Source organism: Anolis carolinensis, chromosome 5, assembly GCF_035594765.1.
Source record: "Anolis carolinensis isolate JA03-04 chromosome 5, rAnoCar3.1.pri, whole genome shotgun sequence".
Lineage (NCBI taxonomy): Eukaryota > Metazoa > Chordata > Lepidosauria > Squamata > Dactyloidae > Anolis > Anolis carolinensis.
This window is the reverse complement of record NC_085845.1, coordinates 101,235,586-101,257,052: the sequence shown is the minus strand read 5'-3', so window position 1 is coordinate 101,257,052 and position 21,467 is coordinate 101,235,586. Positions and strand designations below refer to the sequence as shown.

General features: G+C 38.4%; 1 protein-coding gene across 1 annotated transcript in view; it reads right to left on the bottom strand.

The window, feature by feature from the left end:
• Positions 1–21,467, bottom strand: part of ano2 (anoctamin 2) — a 173,374-nt gene that overhangs the window by 116,046 nt on the left and 35,861 nt on the right. The window contains exons 5-8 of the mRNA XM_062981994.1: positions 20,308–20,362; positions 16,901–16,952; positions 14,598–14,653; positions 12,959–13,000 (exon numbers count right to left, since the gene is read on the bottom strand). Of these exons, the coding sequence (XP_062838064.1) occupies positions 12,959–13,000; positions 14,598–14,653; positions 16,901–16,952; positions 20,308–20,362 (205 nt within the window). The remainder of the gene's footprint in view (positions 1–12,958; positions 13,001–14,597; positions 14,654–16,900; positions 16,953–20,307; positions 20,363–21,467) is intronic.

The following is a 21,467-nucleotide window of genomic DNA, read 5'->3' as shown; positions in this document are numbered from 1 at the left end:
TCAAATACAGGGTTACTATGCTAATTAAAAAATAATAATTCAATAAAGAAGTATTATGAGATGTACCTAAATAGCTTGCCGTGTGCACATATGCCCAGATGTGTGCTCTAATATCAGTGATGTAGCTGTGATGTTTGTTACACAGCAGAAAGAGAATGTTAAGCAAAGTCAGATTTAGACTTCAAGATGACTGATTTCAGTAAACATGTGGGTGGGGAAATCCCTTCGTCAGAAATACTAAAAAAAGAAATGTGTTCATGATGGATGGGAGGTTTTGAAAAGCTAGATATTAGAGGCACAGCTTCATATAGGAGGCATATGTAGGGAGAGAGAAAAAGCCAAAGCACAGAATGAACTCAGGCTTGCTAGATAGGTTAAATGCAATTAAAAGAGCTTTTTTTTTGCTAAGTCTGTAACAAAGGGAAAAACAAGAACATTTTAGGGCCGCTACATGGTTAAATTCTGACAGGGGACAGAGAAAAGGCAGAACTACCCTGTTTCCCTTAAAATAAGACATCCCCAGAAAATAAGACCTAGTAGAGGTTTTGCTGAATTACTAAATATAAGGCCTCCCCCAAAAGTAAGACCTAGCAAAGTTTTTGTTTGGAAGCATGTTCGCTGAACAGAACACCAGAGCATGCAGGATTGGTAAATGTACGTGCCATAGATTGTTGTACATTGAAATAATGGTAGTAATAAGAAATTCTTGATAGGATTCACAGTTTGTCTGGTTATGCTGGTTTGTGATGACAACTACTGTGCAGTATATAATAAATGTTCATTTTTTTTCAACAATAAATGTGAATTCTTCTTCATGGAAAAATAAGACATCCCCTGAAAATAAGACCTAGAGCATCTTTGGGAGCAAAAATTAATACAGTAGAGTGTCACTAATCCAAGCTAAACGGGCTGGCAGAAGCTTGGATAAGCGAATATCTAGGATTATAAAGACTGATCAAGGAAAAGCCTATTAAACATCAAATTAGGTTATGATTTTACAAATTAAGCACCAAAACTTCATGTTATACAACAAATTTGACAGAAAAAGTAGTTCAATGCGTAGTAATGTTATGTTGTAATTACTGTATTTATGAATTTAGCACCAAAATATCACGATATATTGGAAACATTGACTACAAAAATGGCTTGGATTATCCAGAGGCTTGGATAAGCGAGGCTTGGATTAGTGAGACTCTACTGTATAATTCACTGTCTTATTTTCGGGGAAACACGGTATTCAACACCTTCTTTGCTTAAGAGTGCTCAACTTCAGGATGATGGAACAGAGGATACAGTAAGGGAAATGCAGCTAAGAATAGGTAATATTTATCGTATCAGAAGTGAAACCGGGGGGTACAGTTGTAATGTATTTAGAAATACAGTAGAGTCTCACTTATCCAACATAAATGGGCCGGCAGAATGTTGGATAAGCGAATATGTTGGATAATAAGGAGGGATTAAGGAAAAGCCTATTAAACATCAAATTAGGTTACGATTTTACAAATTAAGCTCCAAAGCATCATGTTATACAACAAATTTGACAGAAAAAGTAGTTCAATACACAGTAATGCTATGTAGTAATTACTGTATTTACGAATTTAGCACCAAAATATCACGATGTATTGAAAACATTGACTACAAAAATGCGTTGTGTAATTTCAGTTAATTTCCAAAAAACGAAGAAAGGGTGCACACTGGAAGAAAGGCAGAGCAAGGTGTTGAAATACATACCTTTGGGCTATATGTAGGTGATGTAATGGACAAAGGAACAAATGGTACACTTATGTAATGTTGCTTGCCTGTTATACAGTTTGGAACATGGGTTTGTTTGGCCTCTAAATGGTTCTCTTGATTGCAACATGATTGTACAACTAATTGCTTTGTTGCTGAACTGGAAAGTATTCTGGAAATGTATTATGTGGTGCATTTATATGTTTGTGGCAAAACACTCCTATTCTCCTGTGGGTTTGCCACATGTGAAAGTGCCAAATGTGGAGAATAACAAATGTAAAAACAGGGTAAGATGTTGTAAGATATAAAAGAGGGTTGGTGGCTGCCTCCTCCTCCTCTTATCCCACTTATCCTCCACTGCCTCCTTCACTCTGGAGACCCGGGGATCCTTGGGATCTCCAGAACATCCCACTGTCTCTAGAACAGTGGTTTTCATCCTGTGGGCCCCCAGGTTTTGGTCTACAACTCCCAGAAATCCCAGCTAGTTTACCAGCTGTTAGAATTTCTGGGAGTTGAAGGCCAAGGTTTTCCCCTGACGTTAAGTCCAGTCATGACCGACTCTGGGGATTGGTGCTCATCTCCATTTCTAAGCCGAAGAGCCGGCATTGTCCGTAGACACCTCCAAGGTCATGTGGCCGGCATGACTGCATGGAGTGCCGTTACATACCTGCCGGAGTGGTACCTATTGATCTACTCACATTTGCATGTTTTCGAACTGCTAGGTTGGCAGGAGCTGGGGCTAACAGCGGGCGCTCATTCTGCTCCCGGGATTTGAACCTGGGACCTTTTGGTCCGCAAGTTCAGCAGCTCAGCGCTTTAACACACTGTGCCACCAGGGGCCCCGGAGGTGGGATACAAAAATAAAATTATTATATTATTAAGAGGGAAGGAAGGAAGGGGAAGAGGAAGGAAAGAGAGAGGAATAAGGAAGGAAGATGATAAAAAATAAAAGGAAGGAAAGGAATGGAAAGGCGAGGAAGGAAGGAGGGAGGGAAGGTAGGAAAGTAAAAGAAGGAAGGAAAGGAAGGAGGAAAAGAAAGACAGAAGGAGGAATAAGGGAGGAAAGAGGAGGAAAAGATAGACGGAAAAATGGAAGGAAGAAACTAGAGTGAAAGAAAGAAAGAGGGATTAAGAAATGAAGAAAAGTTGATGGGAAGGAAGAGAAAGAAGAAAAGGAGAGAGGAAAGGAGGAAAGAAAGAAGGCAGGGAAAGGGAAGGAAGTGAAGAGGGAATGAAGGAACGTAAAAGAAGGAAGAAAAGAAAGGGAAGGAGGAAAATAAAATGAAGGCCAAAACATCTGGGGGCCCACAGGTTGAGAACCATTGTGCTAGACGAACAAAGAACCGGGGTGTCCAAATAGCGTAATTCAAATAAGATGTATGAAATCTGACAAGGGACCAATGAGGTCCCAACTTCATTTTTGGAACAATAATATAACTTTCCGATGGTTTACTGACCTGAATGCAGAGAGCCTTAAAAACATGAAACTGCTGAATTTGGTTTTTTTGGACAGATGGCATCAGACATTCTCAGGAAACTACAAAAGGTTGATGGGGCTGATGCCATGATTTCGGATTTAATTGAAATCTCTTATATAGCATATACCAATAAAGATGTAGCAAAAATAGAATGAAAGGAAGGAGGAGTGGGCTGCTTTCTGTATATGTCAAAATGGCCACTTCCTTTCTAGGAAGAGATCTATCATGTAAACTACATGCCCATCTAGAATTTCGGCCCATCTAGAATTGGAATGACCCTCCTACCAGAATATGTAGACTATATGATGATGGCTCTACCAGAACCAGGCAGATTCCTTGGAGTTGTGTCATGAGTATGGATTAGGGAGATGCCAGGAAGAGCAAAGTACATCTCAAACCTGGAAGTACACCACATAGTGTGACTTACCACCTCTTCACATGGGGCATTTTTGCCCTGTTTTGCTGCTCTGCTTTGTGGCAAAGGGCCGTGTGAATAGGTCCATAGTATCCATTGCAGCTAGAGGCCGAAAGCATGCTAAAGGTGCTGATTGAGAAGTTTTTGAAATATGGGCTGCTGAGAGAGCGAGAATCAGCTTCTAATTCGCCTATACTCCCTGTCCAAAAACTAACATTGAATGACTATCACTTTGTTAAAAATCTAAAGGCTGTGAGCTCTGTGACTATACATCCCACTGTCCCCAAGCTGTACAGTCTACTCACTCCCATCCTGAGGTCTGCAAAGTACTTTACTATTTTATACTAAAAAAATACTTTCATCCTACTAGATATTGACAATGAAGAAATGTTTGCTGACAGGTCCAACAGAGTTTCAAGAGGAGCCCACGTGTGTGCTACTGCTTTGAGCACAGAACTGCAATCATGAATGTACTCAATTTCATGTATCATTATCTATAGAATTGCAGAATCATAGAGTTGGAAGAGACCACAAGGACCATCCAGTCCAAGCCCATTCTGCCATACACAATCAAGGAACTCCCAACAGAAGGCACTCCATTTTCTATGTATAAACATCTCAAGAGAGCCAGGAAAATAGTTCCATCTTGTCTCCTGTGCCATAGCAACATGCTATGCTAATTTTATATACATATATATAATATACAATAATTTATAAATATACAATATATTGTATGTACTTATAATATTGATAATAATATTATAATGTAATACAATATTATACTAATTAATAATACAATATAATATTAATTATCTCTCTATATAAAAGGGTAATGCAATTTTGGCCTAGGACAAAACAACAAAACTACACATCCCAGAAACACTAAACTTGGCAGCACAACACCTCATCCATGCCTCTACGTTCATACAACAAAAAGCTCCAGCTACTCCAGAAAACAGCCAGGCTTTGAGACTGCAAGGCTATTCACTGCTATTCCACCTGGCCAATAAAGGATTCCCATAAGCCACAGCAACGGGTGGCCGGGCAAAGCTAGTATATTATATATTAAATGTAATATTACTAATAATATTACCATAAAATTATATAGTACAATATAGTAATTTAATGCTTATATTGTGCTATGCTAATAATATATTGTATGTACATTAGATTTGTAATCCGCTTTGAGTCCCCTTCGGGGTGAGAAGAGCAGCATATAAATGTAGTAAGTAAGTAAGTAAATAAATAAATAAAAAGACTCCAGCATATTCCATTGCCAAACAGCTCTTACAGCCAGGAATGTCTTCCTAATATTCAGATGGAATATCATTTCCTAGAGTTTGAATCCATTGCTCCACATGATTGTCCCCACAGCAACAGAAAATAAGTGTGCTCCCCCCTCGATACGATATTTAAGCATAGCTATCATGTCCCCTCATAACCTCCTCTTCCCCAGCTTCTTTAAACAACTCTTCACAGGGCATGGCTTCCAGATCCTTGATCATTTTGGTCACCCTCCTCTGGACACATTCCAACTTGTCAACATCATTCTTCAATTTTGGTACCCAGAACTGGAAACAGTATTTTAGGAGTAACAGCTGGATAATCATCTGGCAGGATTGGTTTGGCTATATAGCCCTACATGGTAGAGGGATGGACAGGGTGTTAATTGTGGTAATTTCCTATTTTATGGTTGTATAAGGAAAAGAGTACTTGATAGTCTCCACATCATAGAGCAACCTGGATATGTAAAAAAAATAATAATCTGGCTACATGTAATAGTGGCCTGATTCAAGGCAGTTAGACATCTGCAGAGAGCCAGTATGGTGGTTGGTACTTTTGCTTCAGGTTTTGGGTAATCCCAATCCAAGGTCTACTTCCTACTCATGACACCATGTGGAGAGAGAAAAAGATCAACTTGCATTTTGAGGGTCAGCATTGACTGGCTCTGTACAGTTTGGAATCTCGAGGGCTATTTGTTGTCTGTTTTTGGCTTTGTGCTCTCCTTGAGCACAAGATCTACTTCTACAGAGTCACCAAATTGGTTGGGGCTGAAGCTATTAACTTTCAATATAGCTGATGTCTCAGTCTTTTGAGCTCAGCAAATATGAATAGAAAAACAGACATTCACATGCTAGGCCAAAACTAACAAAATAAATTTCAGTAGGAATAAATGTAAGGTTGAAAAATTGAAATACATAACTATAAGACAGGAGACATTTTGCTTTAAAAAGTTAAAAAGGTCCCACATATGTTAGTAGATCACAAACTAAACATGAATCACCAGTGTGATGAGTGGCCAAAAAAGTCAATGGAATTTTCGATTGCGTGAAGCACGGTGAAGTCAAATGAAGTAACACACACACTCCATTCTGCTTTGGTCAGAATGGTCTGGTTTTGTCAGGTGGAATACTGCTAATTCTGCTCAATAACAGTTCAAAAAAGATACTAAGAAGTGGAACATATCCGGAAGCGGACAAGGTTCGGGAAACCAAACTATACAGAGAGGTTGCCGTATTGTGAGATGGATATATTATGGCTGGAGAAGAGAAGACTTAAGACCTTGACAGACAGGGTTGAATTTGGTGGCATATGCTGATTCCCCTTCTCTTTTGCTACGGAACCCACTGGCTCCCATCCCATGATGCACAGCTACTTCTGGTGGGGCTCTATGGTAAAAGGGTCAATACAGTTCCAAAAAGATACTAAGAAGTGGAACATATCCGGAAGCGGACAAGATAATCAAGGTTCGGTAAACCAAACTATACGAAGAGCAGCAACACGGAGACTTTCTGTATTGCACAAAGATTGTATTGGGCTCGGGCTGTGGCGCAGGTGGGAGAGCAAGCCAGCTGCAATTAACTGCAATGAATCACTCTGACCAGGAGGTCATGAGTTCAAGGCCGCTCAGAGCCTATGTTTGTTTGTCTTTGTTCTATGTTAAAAGGCATTGAATGTTTGCCTATATGTGTAATGTGATCCGCCCTGAGTCCCCTTCGGGGTGAGAAGGGCGGAATATAAATGCTGTAAATAAATAAATAAATAAGATCACTGGTGGGAAGCCGGGCAACAAATGCTTCCCCTTGTATAAGGATAAGGTAAGGAGGAAGCCGGGCAATGCGGGGCATGGGCGACAGATTCTTTGTGCCCCCCCCCCCCCCGGGCCGGACACCATTGGATTTACCATGATGTGTGGCGATTTCGGTGGCAAATGGGATGCCCTGACTGCATCCTGTTAGAACCACACCTTCCTGTGATATACCACATTAAAATTGTATTGTTGTCCACATCATACATTCAGGTAAGCACCATTTTAATTTCTCCTTCTCCCCTAAATTGCTTGGCAGCAAAGCCTCACTGGGGAAGTCATTTCCTTTGATATCAGAATGATGTGCCCAAGCATGTAATCAATAATGAGAAGATAGCCCTGGTGATATCCAGATTGGGTACCCTGCTCTTAGCAAGTGACTTTCCTAGTATAGCTGTGCCAGGAAGCCATTTATCCAAGAAAGCAGCAGTGGTGGTGGATCTGAGCAGAAAAGATCAGTGACCTATCACCTGGACTTCTCAACACAATAATAAAGTGATATTTAATGTCAGAAGGTATACATCACTGCAAGCAGGACATGTAAAGGAGCAGGAGCAGGAGCAGGAGCAGGAGCAGTGGTAACGTTTTCCACCCAGCAGTCTGTCCTCAAAACAGTGGAACAAGAGTTGAATTCTGGTCAAAACTCAGAAATCGCGATATTACAAGGATTTTCTGTATTTGGAACAAGATAGTTAGGAGCTTAAATGAATAGAGATGCTTTTTAAGGTGACAGAGATATTAACTGATTTGCTTATGTACAGCTCAGAGAGCTATTTAAACATGATAAGAGAGATATAGACAAAGAGGCTGGAGAAAATGACTTTTAAACTTAGCGTTATATAAGAATGATGATCATGTAATTCAAATCCTGTTTCAATTCAATGTTGGGGTTGTCAAGATGAGAAAGGATCTTGGTGGATTTCCAAGGAAGTGGAAGCTATTAGGCTAAGATTAACATCCCCAGCACTCCCCTCATCTACCAAGTTTGTAGCTCTATAAAAGAGAGATATAAAGTTAAAATTAGTCTGGCATGACTTGTTTTTGAGAAACCCATGTTGACATTTAGTGATCATAGCATTCCTTTCTAAATGTTTACAGACTGTGTATTCCGTGCTCTACTCTAAAACATTTCCTGGTATTTATGTCAGGCTGACTGTTTGGGTCCTCTTTTCCCCTTTAAAAAAAAAAAGAGTTAGGGACAACATTTTCCCTTCTCTAGTCTGATGAAACTTCCCTTGTTCTCCAGACATCTTCCAAGATTATGGCCAATGAGGTTACTTATTTTGGATGGTCAGAAGATATGGAATTTCATAACACCCTTGCCACTGAGAACACTCTAAAATGGAATTCCTGTATTTCATCTGTATATTATCATATTTGGGACAAACAAACAAAAGATGATGATGTGTTTCAACAGAGATCAAGTCACAAGAACAAACCCTTTTGGAGTGTTCAACTTTAGATATATATATATATAACAACAACAATTCTTTATTGATTAGTCACTTTGACCATATCAAAACATGTAAAACATACAATACGTACACACTTAAGCAAGGTGCTCTTGGTTCTATATATTTCATCCAAAAGAGTGATGGCAACTCATTAAATCTTGCAATAGGCAAGGCTCTCCTCTGGGTGGGATTAATCAAAATGTAAAGATATGCTGCCATGACTCCACAATCGCATGGAATCAATGATGTAGTAGGGGAACAAGTTGTTTTTGCTACTAGAGTTAGATTATGAAAGTCAACATCCAAAAATCTGTTCTTGAATGACTTGCAGGCTTCCACATTTGTGAGCATTAAGAGAGCCCCATGTAAGCCGCCCCGAGTCCCCTTGGGGAGATGGGGCGGGATATAAAAATAAAATTATTATTATTATTATTATTATTAGCTTCCAAAAACAGGCCGATTGCTTCAATCTTTCTGACAATCAATGATACAATTCTAAAATAAAATGATATGATAACAGATGTAATTCCTCTGACCCTAGAAATTTTGATATATAAAAACTGTCACAAGAATATTGTTTGCCCAAACCTGGTAATGAACTGAAGTACCAAAAATAGAAGAATGGCTTGTTAAGGGGCCAATTTTCTCGAGTTGATAAGGATTTTAAGAGACAAACCAACTGAAAACCTTCTGTATGACTGGGAACCATCTATGGTTATGGTTAACTAGAAATAGTGGTTGAATTTTGCTAGATTGTTAAAGATAATTAATGCATTTTCTATTACAGTAGTGTCTCACTTATCCAAGACTCGCTTATCCTAGGTTCTGGATTATCCAAGGCATTTTTGTAGTCATGTTTTCAATATATCATGATATTTTGGTGCTAAATTCGTAAATACAGTAATTACAACATAACATTACTGCCCATTGAACTACTTTTTCTGTCAAAGTTGTTGTATAACATGATGTTTTGGTGCTTAATTTGTAAAATCATAAGCTAATTTGATATTTAATGGGCTTTTCCTTAATCCCTCCTTATTATCCAAGATATTTGCTTATCCAAGGTTCTGCCAGCCCGTTTAGCTTGGATAAGTGAGACTCTACTGTAATTGGTTTTTCTTTTTTCATTATAGTTTGGGGGGGGGGGGGGTCAGAAGCCTTTTGTATCTTAGCAATCTGTTAGGTTAAGTATATTGTAATAATCTAGTAACAATGTGCTATAGTTTTGGTCCAGTTAAGTTTGTTATACATTTATATTACACAACATGCATAGTTATTTTTCTCTTCTTTCTCTCTCTTTTTATTTGAATGTTGCTTATTCTGTTTTAGATTAGTTTGCTTGTAACAAAAACAAATATGAAATCTTTCTTTAAAAGAAAAAGAAAGGAAACAGCCATTTCAAAGGGATTGGGATTTTACAAAATCCCGACTTCTTTCAGACTGTGCCAATCGTTGTACATAATTAGTTAGTATGAAGCAGTGTGCTGTAGTACAGTGTTAGGCTGGAGCACTAGGAGACCAAGGTTCAAATCCTTATGTGGCCATGGAAACCTCTTTTTTTTTTCAATTGAGTTACAAGCTTGGGAGATGCAATGAATGCAGAGTATCTTGATTTCAGTAAAGCTTTAATAAGGTCCCACATAGTCGTCTTGCAAACAAACTAGTAAAATGTGGGCTAGACAAGACTACTGTTAGGTGGATTTGTAATTGGCTGAGTAACCAAACACAAAGGGTGCTCATCAATGGTTCTTCTTCATCTTGGAAAGAAGTGAACTAGTTGGGTACCATAAAGAAGGTTCTATCCTGGGCCCTGTGCTATTTAACATCTTTATTAATGAGTTGGATGAATCTTTAGAGGACATACTTAAGTTTTCGTATGGCATCAAGGGCAGTTCTACACAGCCCTTTAACCCAAGAGCAATCATTTTAAAAACACGGTTGCTGCTGGGATCTCCCAGAACTTTTCAGGGGAACAGGGAGACAGCCCCCACCCTTCTCAAAACCCCTTTAAAAAGCATTTAAAAAACAAAGTATCTTACCCAGCCGCCATTAAAGTGCTACTGGAGCTCTTCTGACACGGAGAAATGATGCACCAGGAGAAGGGGGCAGGAGCAATCTCCCCCCCCCTTTCCTGGTTCATCATTCCTATGAGCCAGGAGGGCTCTGGCAACTGTGATGTCTCAGGCACCTTTGGCCCCTGACCCCGCAGCCATTGCTGAACAAACTGAAGAAGACTTGGGTTTTTTCCCAAGTCAGCAAGATTCAATTCCTTTCCAGATGTCTCCTGTTGACATTTCCATGCCAGGGCCAATTACAGATGCCCTTGAGACAGTGCCAGCTCTCCCGGGTTCTCCGGATGGTTTACTGTTTGATCGAAGGGCTTTTCTAAAAACAGACCATTCTCAGAAGCAAAGTTTGGAAAGAAGCGCCAGATTAGCGGAGCGAAGCAATGGTGGCTAAGCCTAGTTCTCTTGGGAAGAATTGGGGAGTCGAGCACCTGCTCTGGGGGAGCTTATGAACTTCAATAAAAGTTTTGCGCTGAAAACCTTCTGCGCGGTGTCAACTTAACTTCTGACTGGGAAGCATCATCGTCTCTTGTTCCTGAGCTCCAAGCGGCCTGACGGTGCACTTACCCTCGAGTAGACCGGGCGTTGCACCCCTTTCTTGCCTAGTTTGGATTGCGTTTCATTCCATTACGACCAGTCGTAGCCTTGCCCTGAATGCTTGTGTTGGACTTGCTTCGGAAAGCTTTTCAGTGGAACCTTGCTCCTTTTCCCCACTCTATACTCCGGCAGAGTTAGAGTGTGTTTCGGTTATTGGATTTTGGACTCTAATACTGGACATAAGACTTTCAATTATTGGACTAAATTTGATCTTTACTGGAAGGTCAAAAGCTTGCCTATATTTTCTGCTTATTTTTGCTTGGAACTTTATTTGCTTTAATAAAGATATTATATTGTTATTGGCTTCTGTGTTGGTTCCCAGTGTTCGCACTGCCCAGGAGTGTTACAGCAACATTTTAATAGAGGCAGGGGAAGTTATTTTATTTTTTAAATGGTTTTCTAGGGAGTTTGGGGAGGGCGTTAGATCTCTCTCACATGAGAGGGCTGTGCGAACAGCCCCCTCAAGAAGACCCACGTTTTTCCTGCTAACAAACTACCTTGTCGCAAAACAGGGTTTTCCTGCTTTGTGCCGAATGCAGTCGCATTTACATGGGCCGTCGTTTGGATGCCCCATGTGAAAAAACACGACCTCCCACTTTTAAGGGACTGCCTGGGTGTGCCCCAATTTGGGAAGGATAGCTAATATTCCAGAAGACAGGATCAGAATTCAAAATGACTTTAACAGATTTTGAGAGCTGGGCCAAAACTAACAAAATGAATTTCAACAAGGAGAAATGTTGGAGACTACACTTAGGTAGAAAAAAATGAAATGCACAGATATAGGATGAGTGCCACCTGACTCGACAACGATGCATTGGCAACGGTAATCCATGCAACAGTCACCACTAGGTTGGATTATTGTAATGCTTTATACGCTGGCCTTCCGAAGATAAAAACCCAGAAGATCTGAATGGTCCAAAATGCGGCAGCCAGGCTGCTAGCGGGATCATCTGTAAGATCCCATATTACACCGATTCTGAAACAATTGCATTGGCTACCAATAGAACATCGGATTTCTTACAAGATACTGATCCTGACATTTAGAGCTCGAAATGGCCAAGGACCATTATATCTTAGGGACTGCCTCATTCCTTTTTTCCATCAGTGGTCACCTCGATCCTCCCAGGAAAATCTCCTATATGTACTGGGCCCTAGGGAGGTACACCTGGAAGCTACAAGGCGTAGAGCCTTTTCGACCTATGCTCCAATTCTGTGGAACTCATTGCCTCCATTTATTAGAGCAATGTCGGAGCTGCGACCTTTTGTAAAAGCGCTCAAGACTTGGCTGTTTGGTTGTGCATTTAAGTAAATCAGATCTAATTTGCCAAATAGTCACTGTTGAATGTTTTTATATTGTGGAATGATATTTTAAATTGTAAGTCGCTCTGAGCACTCTGGTGGAGAGCGACTAATTAAGAAATAAAGTGAAGTGAAGTCTCAGGCGCTTTCATTTTAGGGGTCAGCATCCTGGGTGCCCATCATGCACAGATCTTCCAATAGCCAAGCAAAGCAATAATGTGACCCACACGTTCTTGTGAAATGCCGATTATGCTTAAAATTTCTCTCTGATACGATGATCGTCCTGAATTAATCTGTCAACCTTTTGCTTGTGAAACTCAGTGGTTGCTGTCATAGGATGTCCAACTCTTTGTCATGCGAATCAGATGTTCAACATCTTTAAACCTACTCGCCCAATGACGCACAGTACTCATATCAGCACAGTCACCATAAACAGCTTGCATTCTCTGATGAATCTCCTTTTGGGTGACACCTTCTGCTGTCAAGAATTCAATGACTGCACGTTGCTTAAGTCACATTGACCGACCGTCTGCACAGGGTTCCATACTTCACAGTTTAACAACACAACCATTCAATGCTAAGGCTTCCTGCCAAATGGAACTGTAGAGGAGAGTCTACTGAACAAGCCAGTACCTGCCGCATATCAGTACTGCCATCTGTTCAGGAATTACGAAGGTGGATGCATTACTTTTCATTCAACCCTCATAATATCCCTCAGATTAGCAGATATTGAAGGAAATATAAAGAAAGTGTTGTAAAGAGCCATCTGCAATGAACAGGTCAAGGTATATAAACCTAGCCCCCAGCAAAGCAGATTTTAAATTACTTACCTTTCTATCATTCATTTCTTTGTTTTCATCTTCATATTCACCCTAAAAAGATGGCAAGAAAAGGTGAAAAATATTGTAGAAAAAACAGGTGAAGAACCCCTAATGAATGATAAGATATATTTCTAGTATATTAAGTATCAAAATACATTATTTTAATTAAATAGTCAGTAATAAATATTTCACATGGTTCCTGAACATTTCAGAGCTCAAACAAGGGTCATTTAGATAGTTTGGATCCAAGTTGTATAGAGCTGTATAAATCATAAACAGCAATTTAAAATGTGCCTGGAAACAGACTAGCAATCGGGGAGCAGCAGCAGCAAGGGAATTGTGTGTTCCCTGTTGCCAGCCCTAGCTATCAAATTGGCTACAGCTCTCTGCACCAACTGAAACTTCTGAGCACTTTTCAAAAGCAGTCCCCTAAGCAGTACATTATAGTAATCCAAACAGGATGTAACCAGTACTGTTTGTTACACAGCAAAATCAGACTCCTCTACGAATGGGTGCCATTGGCACCTAGCTCCAACATTGCAAATGAATTCCTGGCTTCCATCAAAATACAGATTCCAGTTTCAGGGCTGAATCCAGCCATCTTTGGGTGGAATATAATGATGCAATTCCGAGGCTCAATCCACACAAGGCCTACACATGGTAAGACCTTAATCTGGATCAAATCAGGTATTTAATTTGGAACAAACCAGGAAAACCCTGGTTTATTCTGAATTAATTTGTTTTTACCAGAGGCATCATTTGGATGCCTCTGGTAAAAACTCAGACAGGTGCTAGGATATGGGCCTGTCTGGATGAGCCTGTAGCATCACCTTGAGATACGGGTTTTCATTTTTATTATGGATATAGATAGATATAGATATAGATAAAGATATATGTTAGGGATTCCTCTTCTTCAGAAGAGGAAGGGGAGCAGGAAAGTGTTCATGAATCTGATGGCGAGTTGGGATTTGAGGAGGAGACTTTGCTAGTACCCTCATTCTAGGAGAGGCGAAGGGAAACAGAGCAGAGATGTCGTTCAGCTAGATTAGCTGCCAGAAATGCAGCTGAGTAATTAGGAACTGCCCTAGCAGCTGTGTGGGGACCCAGGGCTGTGGGGCAGGCTGGTGAGCAGCCAGCCAGCTGCAGCCTGCTGTAACAAATTACTCTGACAAAAAGGTCATGGGTTCGAGGCCAGCCTATGTTTGTCTTGTCTTTGTTCTATGTTAAAGGCATTGAATGTTTGCCTTATATGTGTAATGTGATCCTCCCTGAGTCCCCTTCAGGGTGAGAAGGGCGGAATATAAATACTGTAAATAAATAAATAAATAAAAGCTGAAGCAGGTACAGCCAGCTCTTGCTGGTAACAAACTGACTCTAATACTTTCACTCTCTGTGTGCCTGCTCCAAGTCTGCATCTGGATTTATGCCTGTTTCTTTGTCTGAAGTAAGACTTCCTGGTTTTCTTTTGCATTATTTAACCGAGTGTACTGTACTTTATGTTTTGCTGAAGTAAAGCAGGTTTCATTTACTTACCACAGTGTCTTAAGGCTGTTCTTGAAAGACAAAACAGGACGATATAGATATATAGATATGACAACTAGATGTTTTAATTTTTTACATGAACGAAGACTAAAAAACAGAGACTTACATCATGAAGCGGATAGGCAGCTTCATATACATTGTTTGCTATTAGTGTGTTAATACCTAAGGAGAAACAAACAAATATTTTTTTAAACTATTTTCTAATTGATTTTATTCACAGTGTATAGTAATTTAATATCTCTAATGCGACAAGTTTCTCCCTCTGCTTCAAATAAACCCACTCGCCTCTAATTCTGCCCTCTAATACATAATATATTTTAAAGATATAATTACAGGCAGTCTAAAGTTACAACTCATAGTTAAGAAAGGAGGTGAGACAATATGAAGTAAGAGAAATCTACTCCTCTGAAGGGAAATTCACTCCTGAAGAGTTATTATCATGGGGGAAAAGGTATCTCTACTGAAGTTTTATCACCAATCCTTGTTTCCATAAGAAGCCACATTTTTCAAAATATCACAGGGACAGAAAGAGAGGTGAAATCTTCTGAACATTTCTTCCATAAAATTGCCTTGGTTTTCATCTCCTAAGAAGTACAATCCTAGTGTGACAATTCATCTTTTTATTTTACCCTTTGCAGATATATGTCATCCTTCTGTGTCTTTCAAATATTCAATTATTGGAATATTACAAAATTTTGATAATAGTATAGCTACCCTCTAGACCACTCATTCCAATCTGAACTAAATTGTTCTGATAAATAGGACTGGGATAGTACTGTTTTAGTCCATTTCTTTGTATGTGCCGCTGGAAGAAAGACAAGATCAACACTCAAGTTCTTTCTGGATATTTTTTCTAATTAGTTCTGGAAGCCAAGCCCTATGCGGAACAACTTAGGTGTATGTTTAGCTTTTAGAAATCTTATGTTAAGAGGACACATGATATCCATATTTAAATATTTTAAAAGATGTCATGTTGAAGAGCATGAAGCTTGTTTTCTGCTGCTCTAGAGACTAAAACATGGAGCAATGGATTCAGATTGCTTTCATTTCCCTCAATCTGACATTTCAATATTTAGATTCAGAATGAAAAATCATACTCATCAGACAGGTTTATATTTCAGGCTAATCAAATGAGCATATATAACGTTGCAGTCCCTATATTTTTCTTATTACTGAATTTATTCTTTCAGATTACCATAATTATGGGGGTTTTCATGTATAGTTTGGACTTTTTTCTTCTTTCCTGGGAACTACAGAATCTTCGTTTGGATTCTGCTTATTTAGTGACAGAACTAAGAAGGTCAAGTTTGACTTTTTATTGTTAATATTGTTTGCAAGTTACTAAGTAAATGTTCTCCAGTACATTTCATATTACCCAAGGTTGTACACTAACTTACTGTGTAACGTAAGGAAATATTAATATATTTTGGAATTTTATATATACAGGTCCCATTAATAAAACAATGTGTATCTCGTTCTGCTTCAATAGTGATAGCAATTACCAATAATCTACCTGAAAACAAAATTAAATAAAAATAATAAAACCAGAAAATGCATTCATTTGTCTGACGGAGGCATATAGTATAATACTAGCTGTGCCCGGCCACACGTTGCTGTGGCGAAGTATGGTGGTATGGGAAATAAAGTATTGAGGAATTGGTGGTAGTTAAGGAAAAGGGTAAAGGTTTTCCCCTTACATTAAGTCCAGTCATGTCTGACTCTGGGGGTTGGTGCTCATCTCCATTTCTAAGCCAAAGAGCTGGCGTTGTCCTTAGACTCCTCCAAGGTCATGTGGCATGACCACATGGAGCGCCGTTACCTTTACGCCAGAGCAGTACCTATTCATCTACTCTTATTTGCATGTTTTTGAACTTTAGGGTTGGCAGAAGCTGGGGCTAACAGTGGGAGCTCTCTCCGCTCCCTCAATTCAAACCTGCGACCTTTTAGTAATGATAGTAATAATAATGACTTTGGTAATACACACTGCTTCACTTCCTTCTCAGTGTGGAAGAGGCCTAAGTGAGGCCTAACTCTGCCTGTCCCCTGGGCTGAGTGGATTGCTAGGAGACCAAGTGGGCGGAGCTTAGCCTTCTAACTGGTAGCAATTGGATAAAAACAATTATTCCTCTCCCTCTAATTAGGACTTTATTTTTCTTTTCTTTTTGTTGTATAAACGTAGAGGCATGGATGAGGGGTTGTGCTGCCAAGTTTAGTGTTTCTGGGATGTGTAGTTTTGTTGTTTTGTCCTAGGCCGAAATTTCATTACCCTTATATATATATAGGGTGGTTTGAAAACACTTAGCTGGATAAATCTGTGCTTTTAGATACATCTGATATATTTAACTTAAATGTATGTATACCAAAATCTCTCAAACAAAGTGTCTATTTAAAAAGCAAATTTATTCTTACCCATGCTGTTTTTTGCTTTCGTACTATACGTGCGCTTCAAAATGTCATGTACCTACATTTAAAAGAAAGGTGATAAAATTAACATAAGTAATAGAGATCCACCAACCTCTTAAGCAGTAATTTATCCTCAGTGAAATTAATTTATTAGTTTTGGTCCACGTCACCTATTTGCCACAGTCATTTTAAACCCTTGCCTTACTCTCAAGGACATTAGGCATCCTGGCTAATTTGATGTCTTCTAAAAATTTGAAGTGCTTCTCCTCTCAGTCCTTAGATAGAGATCTTCTTGGAGCATGTTAAATTGGAGCAGCCCCTCCTTATGTCTGTTTTGTTCTTCAGAGCAAGATAGTTGTTAGGCAACTTGTTCTGCCTTACCATCAAGTCAGCTCTGACAACCACACATTGATTCAACAAAGAGGAGGATAGCCCTAGCATGTCCTCTGCCTTCAGTACCTTTATATGCTACGTATTATAGGACAGGAAAATGTTGAAAAGATGCAAACAAATGAGTAAAAACACCTCCAAACTGGAACCTCCTCCCATCGAATCCACCTTTTGGCACATGGTGAGTATATAAAAAGTAACAGCTTTCAAATAGTGCGATCAATTTTCTAAAAGTCATTTAAAATAAGCAAACTAAGCATGCAAGAAAGTAACATCAAAGGCCAGATTGCAAAAACAGTATCTACATATATCCATGAGCTATATATCAAAAGCTTGACAAAAGGCAAATAAAAACTCTAGATATGAATCCAAAAATAACAGAAGGTAGAACAAGAAATTGTAATCTCAAAGTGGTGGCATTCAATACATGACTATAATTCCAAAGACTTGAAAACTTAATGTGACTATAATCCAAAGACTTGAAAACTTGAAACATGATTTCTAATCCAAACAGGAGACATGTACTTTAGCAGGAAAACAAGATCCAAAAACTAAGGACCAAAACTCCTGACTCAGAGCTTCATAGACAGGCAATTTGATAAATGAAATTCCAACATTGATCTCCACACCGAACAAAGCCTCAGATTTTTTAAGAGATCTCTCTCTTACTTAAACATAATTCTTTCCTACACCTGGGCTCCTTTTTTAAAAAATAAATTTTTATTGGTATATCTAATAATTAAGTAACAACGAAAGAGTGAGACCAATGATTTTTGACAGAAAGTGAAGAAAAGGAAGGAGAGAAGAAAAAAGAGAAAAAAAGCAAGAAAAAAAGCAAAAATAAATAAAAATGATAAAAATTACTTCCATCTTTGCCTTTGTATTTCCCATTCTATATAAACGAAAGAGGGTGATACAAAAAAAAGGTATTGAATCAGCCTATTTTTCTGTAGTAGTAAGGACAAACACTAAAAAAGAATGTTGTCCTTTATATTGGCTTAGCCATTGATTCTTTATTTTACAAAAAAACTTACGAAGGGAGGTACAAAAAAAATTCGTCCTTCTATTCTTTAACTAGTATCCTTCAGCTTCTTTTTCTTTCGAATTCTTCTACTTTGGTCCAGTCTGTATATCTTATCGGAGTCCCCGTATTTTTCTTTAATAAAAAGTTAGTTTATCCATATCCTTTATCTCTCTCACTTTCTGTAGCCATTCTTCCAAATTCGGTATTTCCTTTTGCTTCCATCTTTTGGCAAAACTTATTCTAGCGGCTGTAGTTAAGTATGTAAATAGGATATCATCATTGGAATCTAAATGAATATCCCGGTCCGTTATACCCAATAAATAATACTCCGCTTTTCTAGGGAAATTTGTTTTAAGTATTTGTTGACAAATTTTATGGACCTTCTCCCAATATTTTTTAGTTTCTTTGCATGTCCACCACATATGGAAATAACTTCCCTCCTGTTCTTAACATTTCCAACAATTTTTTTTGAGTATTCGTATACATTTGGTTTAATTTCTTTGGTGTAATGTACCAGCGGTGGAACATTTTTAGCCAATTCTCCTTCAGGTCCATTGCATATGTGTATTTTAGTTTTTTTAGTCCAAATAGATTCCCATTCTGCTAGAGTTATTGGTCTTCGTAGATTTTCTGCCCACTTAATCATACAATTTTTTACTGTTTCCTCTTCTTTGGACCACTCCAGTAATTTATGCCTACACCTGGGCTCCTTTTGTTTATCTTTCAGTCTCTGAGAACAACAAAACTGTCTCTGCTTCACACCCTCCCATCTATGCAATACCCTCTGGTCTCCATCACAGTCCTTTCACAGTCACTCCCTGGGAGATTCTCATGAGAAACATGGTCTGTTTCCTTGAGAACTGATCTATCCAAAATATCTCAAAAAACACTTTCCCCTGCAGAAGTAACAGGCTCACACAAAAAATTCCTCAACCTTATCCTCAGAGGCCGAGGCTTCACAGGCCTCAACAGAAGTTTGGCTTCTGGAACCAATGTCATGGGGACTTCTGGCTACAGATAGACTGCACCTCATGAAGTTTAGGAAGAATGTCTTTGGTAGTAGCATGGCATGTCTGATCAAGAGAGTTTTAAACTAAATCCTCTGGTGGTTAGAGATGACACCTCAGCGATAGCAAAAATGAAAGCCCTAAAAATATTGGTGGGAATTCTACAGGAGATGTTTAGGGACAGAATGGGACCCACAGTAAAACTCCAATTTAAACAAGCATTCCAATGCAACAATACAGAAAAGCAAACAAAACGAGTGTGAAGTTCTAGTGCATGAAACATCAAACAAGGAACCATTCCCATCTTTGAGTGGGGTGGTGAAATGCCTTTTTGACTGACTAGGAAGGGAAATGGTGGTGGTAGACAGGGCAACTGACTCCCTGAACAGCGCTGGTGCCTTCCTCTTCTCTGAAGAATATCCCTTCAGAGATGGGTCTTCTAGTGCTAAAACTCTTGAACAGAAAATTTACATGGGTGCATTCAGATTCCATATAAATATTTCCCTTATATAAATTAAATTCCATATAAATCTTTACATATAATAATAATAATAATAATAATAATAATAATAATAATAATAATAATAATAAGTTTATTTATATCCCGCCTCCATCTCCCCCGAAGGGGACTCGGGGCGGCTCACAGCAAAATCAGATACAAAACAATGAAAAAATATAATATGAAACATCAAAGAACAATAATAAAAACCAATAATAATATATACACAGCAGCCAAAAAAACACAACACGGTATTAAAATAGCGAATTAAAAATAATGAGGTTGCATAGCGGATAAGCAAGGTGCACATTATGAGTTACACATTTTAAATAGATAAAGTGCAATAGATTCATTTAAGATCACATGAAATGTAGATTGAAAATAAGGGTTCTTTTGCTCATGTTACCTTGTAAAATTTCATGATCTTTGTCATGGAGATGGAAATTAAACACAGTGAAGTCTTTAAACAGTCAGACCATCAATATGTACTTACTATTCGACTGCGGGTTGCATTGTCAAAAAAGGTGTCTTTGTCCGAAATGTTGTACCTTGAAAACCATTGAGACAAGATCAAACGTAATTAACAGAATTATCTGACTACTTTGCTTCAGAATCCTCTTGAATCAACAACCAATAAACCTGCTTTAAAAATTCTGACAAAAGACACCTTGTATAAATAAAATAATGGATGTTCAGAGAAATGTTCCTAAGTAAAACTAGTAGCTTGTATCTTATAATTTTTTAAAATATTTTTTTATTGAAAACTTTTATCACAGAATGTGAAGCACAACATCATTTATTCATAGTGAGGGGAAAAAGAAAGAAGGGTAAGGTAAAGGTGACCATTGACCCAGACACAAACTTTAAATATAGGGAGGAGGAAGCATACATCAAACTTTTTTTTAAAAGGTAACAATAGGAAGGGCCCCGAAACCTATACCTGCAACAGCAACAACGAACCAAGAAAAAAAAAAACAGAACAAAAAGAAAAAAAAGGAACTGAACATCACATAGTTACTTACATTTGTCACATATAAATAAAATTGACTTCCATCTAACATGTGTTGTTATGTATAATATTCCTTTGGTATCTGCAATAACCTTTAAATTTCCTCTCCTTTTTATCTGCTATAGAGTTTCCTTTTCATTTGGTGCTTAATCTAGGACAGTTATTTGATCGCATTTCTTTGTCTAGTATGTCCCTATATTATTAGTTTACAATTCTGTTATTAGATCATTTTAACTAATTCCCAATCTGTTTGTTTTTTGGGTTTACCTTGAGTGTTTGATAATAAATATGTAAGTTTGTCTGTGTTCATGATCTCCAGAATTTTATTAAACCAAATCTTTATGTCTGGTCTGTTCTTTTTATTATAATTTTTTTGTCTGAAAATTTTCCCAGAAAAATGTATCAATGTATGAGACTTGGATATGAACTGAAATGCTCTTGTTCTTTCCCTCACTGTGCCTCTGGTTTGTTATAGATGGAAAAAAAAAAACCCAAGTTGCTCTCTAGAATCCTAACACAAGTTACTTCAAAAATAATTGTGTGTAGAAAAATGTCCACATTTCAAATGTGTGCAAATTATAGCTTTGATAATACTTTACTCAATGAGGAGAAGCATTCAAAAATGCATATCCTTTTTCAAATGT